Source organism: Oncorhynchus clarkii, chromosome 18 (assembly GCF_045791955.1).
Source record: "Oncorhynchus clarkii lewisi isolate Uvic-CL-2024 chromosome 18, UVic_Ocla_1.0, whole genome shotgun sequence".
Lineage (NCBI taxonomy): Eukaryota > Metazoa > Chordata > Actinopteri > Salmoniformes > Salmonidae > Oncorhynchus > Oncorhynchus clarkii.
Window position 1 is genome coordinate 7,974,564 of NC_092164.1, and position 22,734 is coordinate 7,997,297.

General features: G+C 44.1%; 1 protein-coding gene across 1 annotated transcript in view; it reads left to right on the top strand.

Moving 5' to 3' along the window:
- LOC139372975 (progesterone-induced-blocking factor 1-like) overlaps window positions 1-22,734 on the top strand; it is a 62,229-nt gene that overhangs the window by 18,984 nt on the left and 20,511 nt on the right. Inside the window, exons 9-13 of the mRNA XM_071112881.1 lie at window positions 446-544; window positions 16,011-16,176; window positions 18,204-18,354; window positions 18,820-18,910; window positions 20,089-20,191. Of these exons, the coding sequence (XP_070968982.1) occupies window positions 446-544; window positions 16,011-16,176; window positions 18,204-18,354; window positions 18,820-18,910; window positions 20,089-20,191 (610 nt within the window). The remainder of the gene's footprint in view (window positions 1-445; window positions 545-16,010; window positions 16,177-18,203; window positions 18,355-18,819; window positions 18,911-20,088; window positions 20,192-22,734) is intronic.

Sequence of the window (22,734 nt, forward strand, 5' to 3'; positions counted from 1 at the left end):
CTAGGAACCTCCGTGAGACGCTGTGTTAATTCTGTTTTAATTCTTACTGCTTCTGTCTGTCCTCTAGGAACCTCCGTGAGACGCTGTGTTAATTCTGTTTTAATTCTTACTGCTTCTGTCTGTCCTCTAGGAACCTCCGTGAGACGCTGTGTTAATTCTGTTTTAATTCTTACTGCTTCTGTCTGTCCTCTAGGAACCTCCGTGAGACGCTGTGTTAATTCTGTTTTAATTCTTACTGCTTCTGTCTGTCCTCTAGGAACCTCCGTGAGACGCTGTGTTAATTCTGTTTTAATTCTTACTGCTTCTGTCTGTCCTCTAGGAACCTCCGTGAGACGCTGTGTTAATTCTGTTTTAATTCTTACTGCTTCTGTCTGTCCTCTAGGAACCTCCGTGAGACGCGGTGTTAATTCTGTTTTAATTCTTACTGCTTCTGTCTGTCCTCTAGGAACCTCCGTGAGACGCGGGACAACGCAGTGCTGGAGAAGGACAGAGCAACGACGGCAGAGAGAGAGACACAGGCCAGATACGACCAGCTACTAGAACAGTAAGAGACACAGGCCAGATACGACCAGCTACTAGAACAGTAAGAGAGAGAGAGACCAGATACTACCAGCTACTAGAACAGTAAGAGAGAGAGGCCAGATACGACCAGCTACTAGAACAGTAAGAGACACAGGCCAGATACGACCAGCTACTAGAACAGTAAGAGAGAGAGACCAGATACGACCAGCTACTAGAACAGTAAGAGAGAGAGACCAGATACGACCAGCTACTAGAACAGTAAGAGAGACAGGCCAGATACGACCAGCTACTAGAACAGTAAGAGAGAGAGAGACCAGATACTACCAGCTACTAGAACAATAAGAGACACAGGCCAGATACGACCAGCTACTAGAACAGTAAGAGAGAGAGACCAGATACGACCAGCTACTAGAACAGTAAGAGAGAGAGACCAGATACTACCAGCTAATAGAACAGTAAGAGAGAGAGAGACCAGATACTACCAGCTAATAGAACAGTAAGAGAGAGAGAGAGACCAGATACTACCAGCTACTAGAACATTAAGAGAGAGAGACCAGATACTACCAGCTAATAGAACATTAAGAGAGAGAGACCAGATACTACCAGCTACTAGAACAGTAAGAGAGAGAGAGAGACCAGATACTACCAGCTAATAGAACAGTAAGAGAGAGAGAGACCAGATACTACCAGCTACTAGAACAGTAAGAGAGAGAGGCCAGGAACTACCAGCTAATAGAACAGTAAGAGAGAGAGAGACCAGATACTACCAGCTACTAGAACAGTAAGAGAGAGAGAGAGACCAGATACTACCAGCTACTAGAACAGTAAGAGAGAGAGAGAGACCAGATACTACCAGCTACTAGAACAGTAAGAGAGAGAGGCCAGGAACTACCAGCTAATAGAACAGTAAGAGAGAGAGAGACCAGATACTACCAGCTACTAGAACAGTAAGAGAGAGAGAGAGACCAGATACTACCAGCTACTAGAACAGTAAGAGAGAGACACAGGCCAGATACTACCAGCTACTAGAACAGTGAGAGAGAGAGAGACCAGATACTACCAGCTACTAGAACAGTAAGAGAGAGAGAGACCAGATACTACCAGCTACTAGAACAGTAAGAGAGAGACACAGGCCAGATACTACCAGCTACTAGAACAGTAAGAGAGAGACACAGGCCAGATACTACCAGCTAATAGAACAGTTAGAGAGAGGGAGACCAGATACGACCAGCTACTAGAACAGTAAGAGAGAGAGACCAGGAACTACCAGCTAATAGAACAGTAAGAGAGAGAGAGACCAGATACTACCAGCTAATAGAACAGTAAGAGAGAGAGGCCAGATACTACCAGCTACTAGAACAGTAAGAGAGAGAGACCAGATACTACCAGCTACTAGAACAGTAAGAGAGAGAGAGACCAGATACTACCAGCTACTAGAACAGTTAGAGAGAGAGAGAGACCAGATACTACCAGCTACTAGAACAGTTAGAGAGAGAGAGACCAGATACGACCAGCTACTAGAACAGTTAGAGAGAGAGAGACCAGATACTACCAGCTACTAGAACAGTAAGAGAGAGAGAGAGACCAGATACTACCAGCTACTAGAACAGTAAGAGAGAGAGAGAGACCAGATACTACCAGCTACTAGAACAGTAAGAGAGAGAGAGAGACCAGATACTACCAGCTACTAGAACAGTAAGAGAGAGAGAGAGACCAGATACTACCAGCTACTAGAACAGTAAGAGAGAGAGAGAGACCAGATACTACCAGCTACTAGAACAGTAAGAGAGAGACACAGGCCAGATACTACCAGCTACTAGAACAGTAAGAGAGAGAGAGAGACCAGATACTACCAGCTACTAGAACAGTAAGAGAGAGAGAGAGACCAGATACTACCAGCTACTAGAACAGTAAGAGAGAGAGAGAGACCAGATACGACCAGCTACTAGAACAGTAAGAGAGAGAGAGAGACCAGATACTACCAGCTACTAGAACAGTAAGAGAGAGACACAGGCCAGATACTACCAGCTACTAGAACAGTAAGAGAGAGAGACCAGATACTACCGGCTACTAGAACAGTAAGAGAGAGAGACCAGCCTGGTTCCAGTACAATAGTTAGTGTGCCGGTTTAGATTCAGTTTTGCCCTTTTCGACTAAAACGACTAAATTCATATTGAAGGGGGTGGATGATCTGAACCAGCACTCTCTGAGACACTTGATACATACAGGCCCTGGTCTATATATATACAGAACAAGAAACACAACATGCTGCCATTTCAAAGATTTTACTGAGTGACAGTTCATATAAGGACATCAGTCATTTGTAATAAATGTATTTGGCCCTCATCTATGGATTTCACATGTCTGGAAGTAGAGATATGCTCAATGAGTTGACATGTCTGGGAGTAGAGATATGCTCAATGAGTGAGGAGAGATATGCTCAATGAGTGAGGAGAGATATGCTCAATGAGTTGACATGACTGGGAGTAGAGATATGCTCAATGAGTGACATGTCTGGGAGTAGAGATATGCTCAATGAGTTGACATGACTGGGAGTAGAGATATGCTCAATGAGTGACATGTCTGGTGAGTAGAGATATGCTCAATGAGTTGACATGACTGGGAGTAGAGATATGCTCAATGAGTTGACATGACTGGGAGTAGAGATATGCTCAATGAGTGACATGTCTGGTGAGTAGAGATATGCTCAATGAGTTGACATGACTGGGAGTAGAGATATGCTCAATGAGTGACATGTCTGGGAGTAGAGATATGCTCAATGAGTTGACATGTCTGGGAGTAGAGATATGCTCAATGAGTTGACATGTCTGGGAGTAGAGATATGCTCAATGAGTTGACATGTCTGGGAGTAGAGATATGCTCAATGAGTGACATGTCTGGGAGTAGAGATATGCTCAATGAGTGACTAGTCTGGGAGTAGAGATATGCTCAATGAGTGACATGTCTGGGAGTAGAGATATGCTCAATGAGTGACTAGTCTGGGAGTAGAGATATGCTCAATGAGTGACATGTCTGGGAGTAGAGATATGCTCAATGAGTTGACATGTCTGTTCAGTACGCAGGCCATGGAAGTCTTCATGTTTAGCCTCTGAGAATGTTATATGAATGTTATACATTGCGACAGGTGGCCGTGCCTTATCATGTTGAGACATGAGGTGATGGCGGCGGATGAATGGCACGACAACGGGGCCTCAGGATCTCGCCACGGTATCTCTGTGCGCATTCAAATCGCCACCTATAAAATATAACAGTGTTCGTTGTCCGTAGCCCATCACCATAACCCCACCGCCACCACGGGGCGCTCTGTTCCACAACGTTGACGTCAGCAAACTGCTCGCCCACACCAAGCCATTCACGTGGTCTACGTGGTCTGCAGTTGTGAGGCCGGTTTGACGTACTTCCAAATTCTCAAAAATGACGTTGTCGGCAGCTTGTGGCAGAGAAATTAACATGAAATTCTCTGGCAACAGCTCTGGTGAACATTCCTGCCGTCAGCATGCTAAGTGCACTCTCCCTCAAAACCACTGTCATCTGTGGGCGTTGTGTTGTGTGACGACAAAAAAGGCAAGGCAAAAAAGGCCATGGTGGCAAAGTAAATACAATATAGCAAGTAAAACACTGGAATGGTCGATTTGCAGTGGAAGACTGTGTAAGGTAGAGATAGAAATAATGGGGTGCAAATGAGCAAAATCAATAAATACAGTAGGGGGAGAGGTAGTTGTTTGGGCTAAATTATAGATGGGCTATGTACAGGTGCAGTAATCTGTGAGCTGCTCTGACAGCTGGTGCTTAAAGCTAGTGAGGGAGATATGAGTCTCCAGCTTCAGTGATTTTTGCAGTTCGTTCCAGTCAGCGGCAGCAGAGAACTGGAAGGAAAGACGACCAAAGGAGGAATTGGCTTTGGGGGTGACCAGTGAGATATACCTGCTGGAGCGCGTGCTACGAGTGGGTGCTGCTATGGTGACCAGTGAGCTGAGATAAGGGGGGACTTTACCTAGAAGGGTCTTGTAGATGACCTGGAGCCAGTGGGTTTGGCGACGAGTATGAAGCGAGGGCCAGCCAATGAGAGCATACAGGTCGCAGTGATGGGTAGTGTATGGGGCTTTGGTGACAAAACGGATTGCACTGTGATAGACTGCATCCAATTTGTTGAGTAGGGTATTGGAGGCTATTTTGTAAATGACATCGTCGAAGTCAAGGATTGGTAGGATAGTCAGTTTTACGAGGGTATGTTTGGCAGCATGAGTGAAGGATGCTTTGTTGCGATATAGGAAGCCGATTCTAGATTTAACTTTGGATTGGAGATGCTTAATGTGAGTCTGGAAGGAGAGTTTGCAGTCTAACCCGACACCCAGGTATTTGTAGTTGTCCACATATTCTAAGTCAGAACCGTCCAGAGTGGTGATGCTGGATGGGCGGGCAGGTAACGGGCAGTGATCGGTTTGGTTTTACTTGCGTTTAAGAGCAGTGGATTTATCGGTGGTGACAGTGTTCAGAGGTCTGCTTCACAGGTCTCCTTCACAGGTCTCCTTCACAGGTCTCCTTCACAGGTCTCCTTCAGAGGTCTCCTTCACAGGTCTCCTTCACAGGTCTGCTTCACAGGTCTGCTTCACAGGTCTCCTTCACAGGTCTCCTTCAGAGGTCTCCTTCACAGGTCTCCTGAAACTGCTCCAGTCACATTTCATCCCTGTAGCCTGGGGGAGCTCCTCGTACAACGGTCCTCTTCCTGTTGACATCACGTGTCCACATAGTGACCCACGAATAATGATATATACATTCTGTCTTCTCTACATGTCAAGCTGCCGTTGATAGACGTTGATAAGGATGGGTGTCATAGTAACAGCAATGGTCAGTGTGATGGGTGTCACGGTAACTATGGGCGTCACGGTAACAGTAATGGTCAGTGTGATGGGTGTCACGGTAACTATGGACGTCACGGTAACAGTAATGGTCAGTGTGATGGGTGTCACGGTAACAGTAATGGTCAGTGTGATGGGTGTCACGGTAACTATGGACGTCACGGTAACAGTAATGGTCAGTGTGATGGGTGTCACGGTAACAGTAATGGTCAGTGTGATGGGTGTCACGGTAACAGTAATGGTCAGTGTGATGGGTGTCACGGTAACAGTAATGGTCAGTGTGATGGGTGTCACGGTAACAGTAATGGTCAGTGTGATGGGTGTCACGGTAACAGTAATGGTCAGTGTGATGGGTGTCACGGTAACAGTAATGGTCAGTGTGATGGGTGTCACGGTAACAGTAATGGTCAGTGTGATGGGTGTCACGGTAACAGTAATGGTCAGTGTGATGGGTGTCACGGTAACAGTAATGGTCAGTGTGATGGGTGTCACGGTAACAGTAATGGTCGGTGTGATGGATGTCACGGTAACAGTAATGGTCAGTGTGATGGGTGTCACGGTAACTATGGACGTCACGGTAACAGTAATGGTCAGTGTGATGGGTGTCACGGTAACTATGGACGTCACGGTAACAGTATTGGTCAGTGTGATGGGTGTCACGGTAACTATGGACGTCACGGTAACAGTAATGGCCAGTGTTCAAATCCCAATGTTTTATTTGACTTTTTGAGTGTGAAGACCCCCACCCCCCGTGTAGATCAATGACATATTTCTCCCTGGTTGTTGTAGATCCTAATGGCAGTATTTAGGTCCCAGCTACTGTATCTCAGGCCTGGTTTCCCTAGTCCTCCTCCCCAGCAGAGCAGTAGTGATCTCAGAGGGATGTAGGACTGTCACTGAGCTAGTCCCAGTGCTGCGTGCCGCACATTCCTCCGCACATTCCTGTAGGTCCTGTACAGCAGCTGGCCGTCCCCTGTTGTTCTGCTGGGGGCATGGAGCTCCCAGTCCCTTCGACCACCCCCCCCCCACGGCTCCCATTCACCCAGGCAGCAGGCACTTGTTGTGGGGCCAACAACGACAGATGCTGCGCCAGCAGCCCAGCCCCCCTATCACACGATGTACGACATCCCGCTATTCTGGGATAAGGAAAGATAAGGACATGTTTGATATCTATGGTGTCAACACATTTCTGTACATGCTGGCACCATACCGGGTCTCTAGTGTCAGTGGTTCCAGTCCTCCAGAACCCATTATATACTGGGTCTCTAATGTCAGTGGTTCCAGTCCTCTAGAACCCCCAACAGAACACATTATATACTGGGTCTCTGTCAGTGGTTCCAGTCCTCCAGAACCCCCAATAGAACCCATTATAAACTGGGTCTCTAATGCCAGTGGTTCCAGTCCTCCAGAACCCCCAACAGAACACATTATATACTGGGTCTCTAATGCCAGTGGTTCCAGTCCTCCAGAACCCCCAACAGAACACATTATATACTAGGTCTCTAATGTCAGTGGTTCCAGTCCTCCAGAACCCCTAACAGAACACATTATATACTGGGTCTCTAATGTCAGTGGTTCCAGTCCTCCAGAACCCCTAACAGAACCCATTATATACTGGGTCTCTAATGTCAGTGGTTCCAGTCATCCAGAACCCCCAACAGAACACATTATATACTGGTTCTCTAATGTCAGAGGTGTCCAACTCCAACACTGATATGATTTGGTAATAATTCCAGTGTATTAAGCAACAGTGATGTGGTTTTCAGTGGAAGTATTCTCCTTCCCCGCAGGCCAACACCTGCCTTTTCACCTGCCTTTTCACCTGTCTTTTCACTATGCCACAAACAGACAGACTTCTTCTATGGTGGTTCGACATTATGGCCCAGTATTGATACAGTAACACTAGAGAAAGGCTTGGCGGACGGACACAATGGTTTATTACCGTGTTACAGTAACACTAGAGAAATGCCACTGGTTCGAATCCCTGACCACGTGGAACATCTACCACTGTGCCCTTGAGCAAGGCACTTCACCTTAATAGCTCCCGTAAGTCAATGGTTTATTACCGTGTTAATGCCACTGGTTCGAATCCCTGACCACGTGGAACATCTGCCACTGTGCCCTTGAGCAAGGCACTTCACCTTAATAGCTCCCGTAAGTCAATGGTTTATTACCGTGTTACAGTAACACTAGAGAAATGCCACTGGTTCGAATCCCTGACCACGTGGAACATCTGCCACTGTGCCCTTGAGCAAGGCACTTCACCGTAAGTCTTCTACACCTCCGGAAAGTTTTCAGACCCCTTGATTTATTTTTGCACCTTTTGTTTCCTGTTGAGTCTAATTCTAAAATTGATTAAATAAAAAAAAAATTACCTCGTCAATCTTATTTTTTTTAACCTTTATTTAACTAGGCAAGTCAGTTTAAGAACAAATTCTAATTTACAATGACGGCCCTAGGAACTGTGGGTTTAACTTCCTTGTTCAGGGGCAGAACGACAGATGTGTACCGTGTCAGCTCGGGGATTCGAACGCTCTAACCACTAGGAAACCCCGCCGCCAATCTACACCCAATACAATACAACACACCATACCCCATAATGACATCACAATACCCCATAATGACATCACAATACCCCATAATGACATCACAATACCCCATAATGACATCACAATACCCCATAATGACATCACAATACCCCATAATGACATCACAATACCCCATATTGACATCACAATACCCCATAATGACATCACAATACCCCATAATGACATCACAATACCTCATATTGACAAAGTGGGAACATGTTTTTAAGACATTTTTGCAAATGTATTAAAAATAACTAAAAACAGAAACCTTATTTTCATAAGTATTCAGACCCTTTGCTATGAGACCTGACATTGAGCTCAGGTGCGTCCTGTTTCCATTGATCATCCTTGAGGTGTTTCTACAACTTGATTGGAGTCCACCTGTGGTAAATTTAAATAAGATTGGACATGATTTGGAAAGGCACACACCTGTCTATATAAGGTCCCACAGTTGACAGTGCATGTCAGAGCAAAATCAAGCCAAGAGGTCGAAGGAATTGTCTGTAGAGCTCCGAGACAGGATTGTGTCGAGGCACAGATCTGGGGAAGGGAAACAAAAAAGTTCGGCAGCATTAAAGGTCCCGAAGAACGCCGTGGCCTCCATCATTTTTAATGGAAGAAGTTTGGATCCACCAAGACTGTCTCTGCAGCCCTCCGCCAATTAGGCCTTTACGGTAAAGTGGCCAAACGGAAGCCACTCCTCAGTAAAAGGCACATGTCAGCCCGCTTGGAGTTTGCTAAAAAGCACCTAAAGGACTCAGTTCATGAGAAACAAGATTCTCTGGTCTGATGAAACCAAGATGAAACTCTTTGGCCTGAATGCCAAGCGTCACGCCTGGAGGAAACTTGGCACCGTCCCTACGGTGAATCATGGTGGTTGAGGGGGATGTTTTTCATTGGCAGGGGACCTGGAGACTAGTCAGGATCGAGGGAAAGATAAACAGAGCACAGAGAGATCCTTGATGAAAACCTTCTCCAGAGCGCTCAGGACCTCAGACTGGGGTGAACGTTCACCTTCCAACAGGACAACGACCCTAAGCACACAGCCAAGACAACGCAGGAGTGGCTTCAGGACAAGTCTCTGAATGTCGTTCAGTGGCCCAGCCAGAGACCAGACTTGAATCTGATCAAACATCTCTGCAGAGACCTGAAAATAGCTGTGCAGCGACACTCCCCATCTAACCTGACAGAGCTTCAGAGGATCTGCAGAGAAGAATGGTAGAAACTCCCCAAAAGGTGCTTCAACAAAGTACTAAGTAAAGGGTCTGAATACTTATGTAAATGTGATTACATTTGATTTTTTTTAAAGAAAGAAATTTGCCAAAATGTCAACACATGTTCTTGCTTAATCATTACGGGGTATTATGTGTAGATTGACGTAACAAAATGTGGGAAAAGTCCAGGGGTCTGAATACTTTCCGAATGCACTGTAAATTACTAAAATGTAAAAGGTCATAAATTAAAACATTAAACAGGATTTTTCTTTCTTCTACCAGGCAATTTGCCAGCGCTAATTAGATGTGGGCTAACGGAAACCCTGGAGCGTGTGGTGGTGAGCCCGTGTGAGAGGTGCCTTATGGGCTAACGGAAACCCTGGAGCGTGTGGTGGTGAGCCTGTGTGAGAGGTGCCTTGTGGGCTAACGGAAACCCTGGAGTGTGTGGTGGTGAGCCCGTGTGAGAGGTGCCTTATGGGCTAACGGAAACCCTGGAGCGTGTGGTGGTGAGCCCGTGTGAGAGGTGCCTTATGGGCTAACAGAAACCCTGGAGCATGTAGTGAGCCCGTGTGAGAGGTGCCTTATGGGCTAACAGAAACCCTGGAGCGTGTAGTGAGCCCGTGTGAGAGGTGCCTTATGCCCTGTCCGGACTTGTTTATGAGGCCACCAGAAACTCAGGAGTAAAACAGGAAACTGGTGACTCCCCTCCACAGCTAGTCTCTCTGCGTCAGCCTCAAACAGAATACAATACGAACTGACTGTCTGATTGAGAAACAACAGTTTATACAGTTGACGTAGGAAGTTTATACATACACCTTAGCCAAATACGTTTTAACTCAGTTTTTCCACAATTCCTGACATTTTAATCCTAGTAAAAAATCACGGTTTTAGGTCCGTTAGGATCACCACTTCATTTTAAGAATGTGAAATGTCAGAAAAATAGTAGAGATAATTATTTATTTCAGCATTTCTTTCTTTCATCACATTCCCAGTGGGTCAGAAGTTTACATACACTCAATTAATATGTGGTAGCAATTGCCTTTAAATTGTTTAACTTGGGTCAAATGGTATGGGTAGCCTTCCACAAGCTTCCCACAATAGGTTGGGTGGATTTTGGCCCATTCCTCCTGACAGAGCTGGTGTAACTGAGTCAGGTTTGTAGGCCTCCTTGCTCGCACACGCTTTTTCAGTTCTGCCCACACATTTTCTACAGGATTGAGGTCAGGGCTTTGTGATGGCCACTCCAATACCTTGACTTTGTTGCCATTTTGCCACAACTTTGGAAGTATGCTTGTGGTCATAACATCTAGTTAGTTACACAGCAGCGCCGACGCAGAACAGGAAGCCAGTTCATAGTAGCAGGAAGTGGCAGCAGGATGAGTGAGCAGACTCAGTCGGCTTTAATAGACCCAATCAGGTAGGTGTGATTTGTGCCTAGCCTTGTCTAATTGGTGCCATCTCAGCTGATGCGTCAGCCTGAAGCAGGGCATTTGGGTTTCCCTTCTGAACAGGCCCAGTTTCATATCTTACACCCACCAGTCAGATTGAGAAACAACAGTTTCATCGATCAACATGAGTCAAAACAATATCACGTTATCGTGTTTATTATGTTGTTAAATATGGAAGCATTTCCTGTCCAGTATCACTGCAGGTGGTTTGTAGTCAGTGATAAATATGGAACCATTTCCTGTCTAGTATCACTGCAGGTGGTTTGTAGTCAGTGATAAATATGGAACCATTTCCTGTCTAGTATCACTGCAGGTGGTTTGTAGTCAGTGATAAATATGGAACCATTTCCTGTCCAGTATCACTGCAGGTGGTTTGTAGTCAGTGATAAATATGGAACCATTTCCTGTCTAGTATCACTGCAGGTGGTTTGTAGTCAGTAAGAAATATGGAACCATTTCCTGTCTAGTATCACTGCAGGTGGTTTGTAGTCAGTAAGAAATATGGAACCATTTCCTGTCTAGTTACACTGCAGGTGGTTTGTAGTCAGTAAGAAATATGGAACCATTTCCTGTCTAGTATCACTGCAGGTGGTTTGTAGTCAGTGATAAATATGGAACCATTTCCTGTCTAGTATCACTGCAGGTGGTTTGTAGTCAGTAAGAAATATGGAACCATTTCCTGTCTAGTTACACTGCAGGTGGTTTGTAGTCAGTGATAAATATGGAACCATTTCCTGTCTAGTATCACTGCAGGTGGTTTGTAGTCAGTGATAAATATGGAACCATTTCCTGTCTAGTATCACTGCAGGTGGTTTGTAGTCAGTAAGAAATATGGAACCATTTCCTGTCCAGTATCACTGCAGGTGGTTTGTAGTCAGTGATAAATATGGAACCATTTCCTGTCTAGTATCACTGCAGGTGGTTTGTAGTCAGTAAGAAATATGGAACCATTTCCTGTCTAGTTACACTGCAGGTGGTTTGTAGTCAGTGATAAATATGGAACCATTTCCTGTCTAGTATCACTGCAGGTGGTTTGTAGTCAGTAAGAAATATGGAACCATTTCCTGTCTAGTATCACGGCAGGTGGTTTGTAGTCAGTGATAAATATGGAACCATTTCCTGTCCAGTATCACTGCAGGTGGTTTGTAGTCAGTGATAAATATGGAACCATTTCCTGTCCAGTATCACTGCAGGTGGTTTGTAGTCAGTGATAAATATGGAACCATTTCCTGTCTAGTATCACTGCAGGTGGTTTGTAGTCAGTAAGAAATATGGAACCATTTCCTGTCTAGTTACACTGCAGGTGGTTTGTAGTCAGTGATAAATATGGAACCATTTCCTGTCTAGTATCACTGCAGGTGGTTTGTAGTCAGTAAGAAATATGGAACCATTTCCTGTCTAGTATCACTGCAGGTGGTTTGTAGTCAGTAAGAAATATGGAACCATTTCCTGTCTAGTTACACTGCAGGTGGTTTGTAGTCAGTAAGAAATATGGAACCATTTCCTGTCTAGTATCACTGCAGGTGGTTTGTAGTCAGTGATAAATATGGAACCATTTCCTGTCTAGTATCACTGCAGGTGGTTTGTAGTCAGTAAGAAATATGGAACCATTTCCTGTCTAGTTACACTGCAGGTGGTTTGTAGTCAGTGATAAATATGGAACCATTTCCTGTCTAGTATCACTGCAGGTGGTTTGTAGTCAGTGATAAATATGGAACCATTTCCTGTCTAGTATCACTGCAGGTGGTTTGTAGTCAGTAAGAAATATGGAACCATTTCCTGTCCAGTATCACTGCAGGTGGTTTGTAGTCAGTGATAAATATGGAACCATTTCCTGTCTAGTATCACTGCAGGTGGTTTGTAGTCAGTAAGAAATATGGAACCATTTCCTGTCTAGTTACACTGCAGGTGGTTTGTAGTCAGTGATAAATATGGAACCATTTCCTGTCTAGTATCACTGCAGGTGGTTTGTAGTCAGTGAGAAATATGGAACCATTTCCTGTCTAGTATCACGGCAGGTGGTTTGTAGTCAGTAAGAAATATGGAACCATTTCCTGTCCAGTATCACTGCAGGTGGTTTGTAGTCAGTGATAAATATGGAACCATTTCCTGTCTAGTATCACTGCAGGTGGTTTGTAGTCAGTAAGAAATATGGAACCATTTCCTGTCTAGTATCACGGCAGGTGGTTTGTAGTCAGTGATAAATATGGAACCATTTCCTGTCCAGTATCACTGCAGGTGGTTTGTAGTCAGTGATAAATATGGAACCATTTCCTGTCCAGTATCACTGCAGGTAGTTTGTAGTCAGTGATAAATATGGAACCATTTCCTGTCCAGTATCACTGCAGGTGGTTTGTAGTCAGTGATAAATATGGAACCATTTCCTGTCCAGTATCACTGCAGGTGGTTTGTAGTCAGTGATAAATATGGAACCATTTCCTGTCCAGTATCACTGCAGGTGGTTTGTAGTCAGTGATAAATATGGAACCATTTCCTGTCTAGTTACACTGCAGGTGGTTTGTAGTCAGTGATAAATATGGAACCATTTCCTGTCTAGTATCACTGCAGGTGGTTTGTAGTCAGTGAGAAATATGGAACCATTTCCTGTCTAGTATCACGGCAGGTGGTTTGTAGTCAGTAAGAAATATGGAACCATTTCCTGTCCAGTATCACTGCAGGTGGTTTGTAGTCAGTGATAAATATGGAACCATTTCCTGTCTAGTATCACTGCAGGTGGTTTGTAGTCAGTAAGAAATATGGAACCATTTCCTGTCTAGTATCACGGCAGGTGGTTTGTAGTCAGTGATAAATATGGAACCATTTCCTGTCCAGTATCACTGCAGGTGGTTTGTAGTCAGTGATAAATATGGAACCATTTCCTGTCCAGTATCACTGCAGGTAGTTTGTAGTCAGTGATACACAAGGCCAATAGAACATAGAGTAAGGAGACCTCTACTCTCTCTATCCCAACTTAACACACGTGTTTAACTGAACAGCCCCCATGCAAGATTCACTGGGAAGAGTTCATGTGTCTTGTCTCTGGATAAGAACTCAAATGTAAAACTGTCTCTGTGTCCCCAGGTTAAATATATATAACTGTGTGTGTCCCCAGGTTAAATATATATAACTGTGTGTCCCCAGGTTAAATATATATAACTGTGTCCCCAGGTTAAATATATATAACTGTGTGTGTCCTCAGGTTAAATATATATAACTGTGTCCCCAGGTTAAATATATATAACTGTGTCTCTGTGTCCCCAGGTTAAATATATATAACTGTGTCCCCAGGTTAAATATATATAACTGTGTCTCTGTGTCCCCAGGTTAAATATATATAACTGTGTGTGTCCCCAGGTTAAATATATATAACTGTGTGTGTCCCCAGGTTAAATATATATAACTGTGTGTCCCCAGGTTAAATATATATAACTGTGTGTGTCCAGGTTAAATATATATAACTGTGTCCCCAGGTTAAATATATATAACTGTGTCTCTGTGTCCCCAGGTTAAATATATATAACTGTGTGTGTCCTCAGGTTAAATATATATAACTGTGTGTGTCCCCAGGTTAAATATATATAACTGTGTGTGTCCCCAGGTTAAATATATATAACTGTGTGTGTCCCCAGGTTAAATATATATAACTGTGTGTGTCCCCAGGTTAAATATATATAACTGTGTGTGTCCAGGTTAAATATATATAACTGTGTGTGTCCCCAGGTTAAATATATATAACTGTGTCCCCAGGTTAAATATATATAACTGTGTCTGTGTCCCCAGGTTAAATATATATAACTGTCTCTGTGTCCCCAGGTTAAATATATATAACTGTGTGTGTCCCCAGGTTAAATATATATAACTGTCTCTGTGTCCCCAGGTTAAATATATATAACTGTGTGTGTCCCCAGGTTAAATATATATAACTGTGTGTCCCCAGGTTAAATATATATAACTGTGTGTGTCCCCAGGTTAAATATATATAACTGTGTGTGTGTCCCCAGGTTAAATATATATAACTGTGTGTGTCCCCAGGTTAAATATATATAACTGTGTGTGTCCCCAGGTTAAATATATATAACTGTGTGTCCCCAGGTTAAATATATATAACTGTGTCCCCAGGTTAAATATTAATAACTGTGTGTGTCCAGGTTAAATATATATAACTGTGTGTGTCCCCAGGTTAAATATATATAACTGTGTCTGTGTCCCCAGGTTAAATATATATAACTGTGTGTCCCCAGGTTAAATATATATAACTGTGTCTGTGTCCCCAGGTTAAATATATATAACTGTGTGTGTCCAGGTTAAATATATATAACTGTGTGTGTCCAGGTTAAATATATATAACTGTGTGTCCCCAGGTTAAATATATATAACTGTGTGTGTCCCCAGGTTAAATATATATAACTGTGTGTGTCCCCAGGTTAAATATATATAACTGTGTGTGTCCAGGTTAAATATATATAACTGTGTCCCCAGGTTAAATATATATAACTGTGTCCCCAGGTTAAATATATATAACTGTGTGTGTCCCCAGGTTAAATATATATAACTGTGTGTGTCCAGGTTAAATATATATAACTGTGTGTGTCCAGGTTAAATATATATAACTGTGTGTCCCCAGGTTAAATATATATAACTGTGTGTTCCCAGGTTAAATATCTATAACTGTGTGTCCCCAGGTTAAATATATATAACTGTGTCTGTGTCCCCAGGTTAAATATATATAACTGTGTGTGTCCCCAGGTTAAATATATAGAACTGTGTCCCCAGGTTAAATATATATAACTGTGTGTGTGTCCCCAGGTTAAATATATATAACTGTGTCCCCAGGTTAAATATATATAACTGTGTGTGTGTCCCCAGGTTAAATATATATAACTGTGTCTCTGTGTCCCCAGGTTAAATATATATAACTGTGTCTGTGTCCCCAGGTTAAATATATATAACTGTGTGTGTCCAGGTTAAATATATATAACTGTGTGTCCCCAGGTTAAATATATATAACTGTGTGTGTCCCCAGGTTAAATATATATAACTGTGTGTCCCCAGGTTAAATATATATAACTGTGTGTCCCCAGGTTAAATATATATAACTGTGTGTGTCCCCAGGTTAAATATATATAACTGTGTGTCCCCAGGTTAAATATATATAACTGTGTCCCCAGGTTAAATATATATAACTGTGTGTCCCCAGGTTAAATATATATAACTGTGTGTGTGTCCCCAGGTTAAATATATATAACTGTGTGTGTGTCCCTAGGTTAAATATATATAACTGTGTGTCCCCAGGTTAAATATATATAACTGTGTGTGTGTCCCCAGGTTAAATATATATAACTGTGTGTGTGTCCCCAGGTTCCGTGGTGTCCAGACGGGGACAGACAGCCGAGTGGCAGAGCTCCTGAACCAGGTGAAGCTGAAGAGCTTTGAGACAGAGCGCTCTCAGATGGTACAGGAGGAGACCGCCAGGAACCTGGGACAGTGTCAGATGGAGACAGAGAAACACCAGAAGAAGCTAGAGGTAGAGGTCCCAAATGGTGCCCTATTCCCTATATAGTGCACTACTTTAGACCAGAGCCCTATAGAACCCTATTCCCTATATAGTGCACTACTTTAGACCAGAGCCCAATAGAGCCCTATTCCCTATATATTACACTACTTTAGACCAGAGCCCTATAGAACCCTATTCCCTATATAGTGCACTACTTTAGACCAGAGCCCTATAGAACCCTATTCCCTATATAGTGCACTACTTTAGACCAGAGCCCAATAGAACCCTATTCCCTATATATTACACTACTTTAGACCAGAGCCCTATAGAACCCTATTCCCTATATAGTGCACTACTTTAGACCAGGGCCCTATAGAACCCTATTCCCTATATATAGTACACTACTTTAGACCAGAGCCCTATTCCCTATATAGTGCACTACTTTAGACCAGAGCCCTATAGAACCCTATTCCCTATATATTACACTACTTTAGACCAGAGCCCTATGGAACCCTATTCCTCGTATAGTGCACTACCTTAGACCAGGACCCTATAGAACCCTATTCCCTATATAGTGCACTACCTTAGACCAGGACCCTATAGAACCCTATTCCCTATATAGTGCACTACCTTAGACCAGGACCCTATAGAACCCTATTCCCTATATAGTGCACTACCTTAGACCAGGGCCCTATAGAACCCTATTCCCTATATAGTGCACTACCTTAGACCAGGACCCTAGAGGAGGAACCAGAAAACCAGACTACTGGAATCCTAAGCATTTTGGTTGTTAGAACGTCCTAGTAGGGCAGCTCATTAGCTCTGGTCCAGGGTGTTACATACAACCCCTTAGCTCTGGTCCAGGGTGTTTTACATACAACCCATTAGCTCTGGTCCAGGGTGTTACATACAGCCCCTAGATCTGGTCCAAGATGTTACATACAGCCCCTAGATCTGGTCCAGGGTGTTACATACAGCCCCTTAGCTCCGGTCCAGGGTGTTACATACAGCCCATTAGCTCTGGTCCAGGGTGTTACATACAGCCTGTAGCTCTGGTCCAGGGTGTCACAAACAGCCCCTAGATCTGGTCCAAGATGTTACATACAGCCCCTAGATCTGGTCCAAGATGTTACATACAGCCCCTAGATCTGGTCCAGGGTGTTACATACCGCCCATTAGCCCTGGTCCAGGGTGTTACATACAGCCCCTTAGCTCCAGTCCAGGGTGTTACATACAGCCCCCTAGCTCTGGTCCAGGGTGTTACATACAGCCCATTAGCCCTGGTCCAGGATGTTACATACAGCCCTTAGCTCCTGTCCAGGGTGTTACATACAGCCCCTTAGCTCCTGTCCAGGGTGTTACATACAGCCCCTTAGCTCCTGTCCAGGGTGTTACATACAGCCCCTTAGCTCCTGTCCAGGGTGTTACATACAGCCCTTAGCTCCTGTCCAGGGTGTTACATACAGCCCTTAGCTCCTGTCCAGGGTGTTACATACAGCCCTTATCTCCTGTCCAGGGTGTTACATACAGCCCTTAGCTCCTGTCCAGGGTGTTACATAAAGCCCTTAGCTCCTGTCCAGGGTGTTACATACAGCCCTTAGCTCCTGTCCAGGGTGTTACATACTGCCCTTAGCTTCTGTCCAGGGTGTTACATACAGCCCTTAGCTCCTGTCCAGGGTGTTACATACAGCCCTTAGCTCCTGTCCAGGGTGTTACATACAGCCCTTATCTCCTGTCCAGGGTGTTACATACAGCCCTTAGCTCCTGTCCAGGGTGTTACATAAAGCCCTTAGCTCCTGTCCAGGGTGTTACATACTGCCCTTAGCTCCTGTCCAGGGTGTTACATACAGCCCTTATCTCCTGTCCAGGGTGTTACATACAGCCCTTAGCTTCTGTCCAGGGTGTTACATACAGCCCTTAGCTCCTGTCCAGGGTGTTACATACAGCCCTTAGCTCCTGTCCAGGGTGTTACCTAAAGCCCTTAGCTTCTGTCCAGGGTGTTACATACGGCTTGCTGAGCCCTGGCCCACAGCTAACTGCCCCTGGTCTTCCATCAGGTCATGACCAAGGAGTTGTACAGGCTTCAGGCGTCCTCAGAGAAGCAGATAACGGAACTCCAGGCCCAGAATGCTGAGCAGCAGGCCAGACTACAGACCTACGAGAAACTGGAGCAGGAGCTGGACGACGTCACCATGCAGGCTGCTGAAAGTAATGTCCTCACGACGTTAGAATAGTCATGTTGGCACGACGTTAGAGTCACGTTGGCACGACGTTAGAGTCACGTTCTCACGACGTTAGGATAGTCATGTTGGCACGACGTTAGAGTCACGTTGGCACGACGTTAGAGTCACGTTCTCACGACGTTAGGATAGTCATGTTGGCACGACGTTAGAGTCACGTTGGCACGACGTTAGAGTCACGTTCTCACGACGTTAGGATAGTCATGTTGGCACGACGTTAGAGTCATGTTGGCACGACGTTAGGATAATACTAGTAGCAGTGATTGACACTACTAGTTAGTTATCTGACTATAAAATATGCTGCACAACCAGCAGAGTGATACACACACACACACACACACACACACACACACACACACTGCTCTGATGCAATATGTTCCGTTATGAAATGTAACCATTCATTCTTTCCGTTGGTCGTTGTCTCTCTGGTCAGTTGATGATGAGCAGGAAGCAGAGAGAGTTCTGTTCTCCTATGGTTACGGTGCCAACGTTCCCACAACCGCCAAGAGACGACTCAGGCAGAGGTGAGATCTGATCTGACTGGGTACGGCCTCTTATTCACTATGGGCCCTGGTCTAAAGTAGTGCACTATATAGGGTTCTATAGGGTCCTGGTCTAAAGTAGTGCACTATATAGGGTTCTATAGGGCCCTGGTCTAAAGTAGTGCACTATATAGGGTTCTATAGGGCCCTGGTCTAAAGTAGTGCACTATATAGGGTTCTATAGGGCCCTGGTCTAAAGTAGTGCACTATATAGGGAATAGGGTTCTATAGGGCCCTGGTCTAAAGTAGTGCACTATATAGGGAATAGGGTTCTATAGGTCCCTGGTCTAAAGTAGTGCACTATATAGGGTTCTATAGGGTCCTGGTCTAAAGTAGTGCACTATATAGGGTTCTATAGGGCCCTGGTCTAAAGTAGTGCACTATATAGGGAATAGGGTTCTATAGGGTCCTGGTCTAAAGTAGTGCACTATATATAGGGAATAGGGTTCTATAGGGCCCTGGTCTAAAGTAGTGCACTATATAGGGAATAGGGTTCTATAGGGCCCTGGTCTAAAGTAGTGCACTATATAGGGAATAGGGTTCTATATGGTCCTGGTCTAAAGTAGTGCACTATATAGGGAATAGGGTTCTATAGGGCCCTGGTCTAAAGTAGTGCACTATATATAGGGAATAGGGTTCTATAGGGCCCTGGTCTAAAGTAGTGCACTATATATAGGGAATAGGGCTCTATAGGGCCCTGGTCTAAAGTAGTGCACTATATAGGGAATAGGGTTCTATAGGGCTCTGGTCTAAAGTAGTGCACTATATAGGGAATAGGGTTCTGGTCTAAAGTAGTGCACTATATAGGGAATAGGGTTCTATAGGGCTCTGGTCTAAAGTAGTGCACTATATATAGGGAATAGGGTTCTATAGGACCCTTGTCTAAAGTAGTGCACTATATAGGGAATAGGGTTCTATAGGGCTCTGGTCTAAAGTAGTGCACTATATAGGGAATAGGGTTCTGGTCTTAAGTAGTGCACTATATATAGGGAATAGGGCTCTATAGGGCCCTGGTCTAAAGTAGTGCACTATATATAGGGAATAGGGTTCTCTAGGGCCCTGGTCTAAAGTAGTGCACTATATAGGGAATAGGGTGCAATTTGGGATGAATGATTATGGGTTGGTTTTCTGTTAGAGAGATTATTTAATGTGTGTTGCAGTGTCCATCTGGCCCGTAGACTGTTGCAGCTGGAGAAACAGAACACACTGCTGAGGAGAGATCTGGAGAGACGCAACGCACACACAGGACAGATCTCTGAGGAGGTAACACACACAGGACAGATCTCTGAGGAGGTAACACACAGGACAGATCTCTGAGGAGGTAACACACAGGACAGATCTCTGAGGAGGTAACACACAGGACAGATCTCTGAGGAGGTAACACACAGGACAGATCTCTGAGGAGGTAACACACGGGACAGATCTCTGAGGAGGTAACACACGGGACAGATCTCTGAGGAGGTAACACACAGGACAGATCTCTGAGGAGGTAACACACACAGGACAGATCTCTGAGGAGGTAACACACAGGACAGATCTCTGAGGAGGTAACACACAGGACAGACCCACAGTATAGTAGTAGTATAGACTCCTAACCCAGTGTAGTAGTAGTATAGACTCCTAACCCAGTGTAGTAGTAGTATAGACTCCTAACCCAGTGTAGTAGTAGTATAGACTCCTAACCCACAGTGTAGTAGTAGTATAGACTCCTAACCCAGTATAGTAGTAGTATAGACTCCTAACCCAGTATAGTAGTAGTATAGACTCCTAACCCACAGTGTAGTAGTAGTATAGACTCCTAACCCAGTGTAGTAGTAGTATAGACTCCTAACCCAGTGTAGTAGTAGTATAGACTCCTAACCCAGTGTAGTAGTAGTATAGACTCCTAACCCAGTGTAGTAGTAGTATAGACTCCTAACCCAGTGTAGTAGTAGTATAGACTCCTAACCCAGTGTAGTAGTAGTATAGACTCCTAACCCACAGTGTAGTAGTAGTATAGACTCCTAACCCAGTGTAGTAGTAGTATAGACTCCTAACCCACAGTGTAGTAGTAGTATAGACTCCTAACCCACAGTGTAGTAGTAGTATAGACTCCTAACCCAGTGTAGTAGTAGTATAGACTCCTAACCCAGTGTAGTAGTAGTATAGACTCCTAACCCAGTGTAGTAGTATTATAGACTCCTAACCCAGTGTAGTAGTAGTATAGACTCCTAACCCAGTGTAGTAGTAGTATAGACTCCTAACCCAGTGTAGTAGTAGTATAGACTCCTAACCCAGTGTAGTAGTAATATAGACTCCTAACCCAGTGTAGTAGTAGTATAGACTCCTAACCCAGTGTAGTAGTAGAATAGACTCCTAACCCAGTGTAGTAGTAGTATAGACTCCTAACCCACAGTGTAGTAGTAGTATAGACTCCTAACCCAGTGTAGTAGTAGTATAGACTCCTAACCCAGTGTAGTGGTAGTATAGACTCCTAACCCACAGTGTAGTAGTAGTATAGACTCCTAACCCAGTGTAGTAGTAGTATAGACTCCTAACCCAGTGTAGTAGTATTATAGACTCCTAACCCAGTGTAGTAGTAGTATAGACTCCTAACCCAGTGTAGTAGTAGTATAGACTCCTAACCCAGTGTAGTAGTAGTATAGACTCCTAACCCAGTGTAGTAGTAGTATAGACTCCTAACCCACAGTGTAGTAGTAGTATAGACTCCTAACCCAGTGTAGTAGTAGTATAGACTCCTAACCCACAGTGTAGTAGTAGTATAGACTCCTAACCCAGTGTAGTAGTAGTATAGACTCCTAACCCACAGTGTAGTAGTAGTATAGACTCCTAACCCACAGTGTAGTAGTAGTATAGACTCCTAACCCGGTGTAGTAGTAGTATAGACTCCTAACCCAGTGTAGTAGTAGTATAGACTCCTAACCCAGTGTAGTAGTAGTATAGACTCCTAACCCAGTGTAGTAGTAGTATAGACTCCTAACCCACAGTGTAATAGACTCCCAACCCACAGTGTAGTAGTAGTATAGACTCCTAACCCAGTGTAGTAGTAGTATAGACTCCTAACCCACAGTGTAATAGACTCCTAACCCACAGTGTAGTAGTAGTATAGACTCCTAACCCAGTGTAGTAGTATTATAGACTCCTAACCCAGTGTAGTAGTAGTATAGACTCCTAACCCAGTGTAGTAGTATTATAGACTCCTAACCCAGTGTAGTAGTGGTATAGACTCCTAACCCCAGTGTAGTAGTAGTATAGACTCCTAACCCAGTGTAGTAGTAGTATAGACTCCTAACCCAGTGTAGTAGTATTATAGACTCCTAACCCAGTGTAGTAGTGGTATAGACTCCTAACCCCAGTGTAGTAGTAGTATAGACTCCTAACCCAGTGTAGTAGTAGTATAGACTCCTAACCCACACAGTGTAGTAGTATAGACTCCTAACCCAGTGTAGTAGTAGTATAGACTCCTAACCCACAGTGTAGTAGTAGTATAGACTCCTAACCCAATGTAGTAGTAGTATAGACTCCTAACCCAGTGTAGTAGTAGTATAGACTCCTAACCCACACAGTGTAGTAGTATAGACTCCTAACCCAGTGTAGTAGTAGTATAGACTCCTAACCCACAGTGTAGTAGTAGTATAGACTCCTAACCCAGTGTAGTAGTATTATAGACTCCTTACCCAGTGTAGTAGTAGTATAGACTCCTAACCCAGTGTAGTAGTAGTATAGACTCCTAACCCACAGTGTAGTAGTAGTATAGACTCCTAACCCAGTGTAGTAGTAGTATAGACTCCTAACCCACAGTGTAG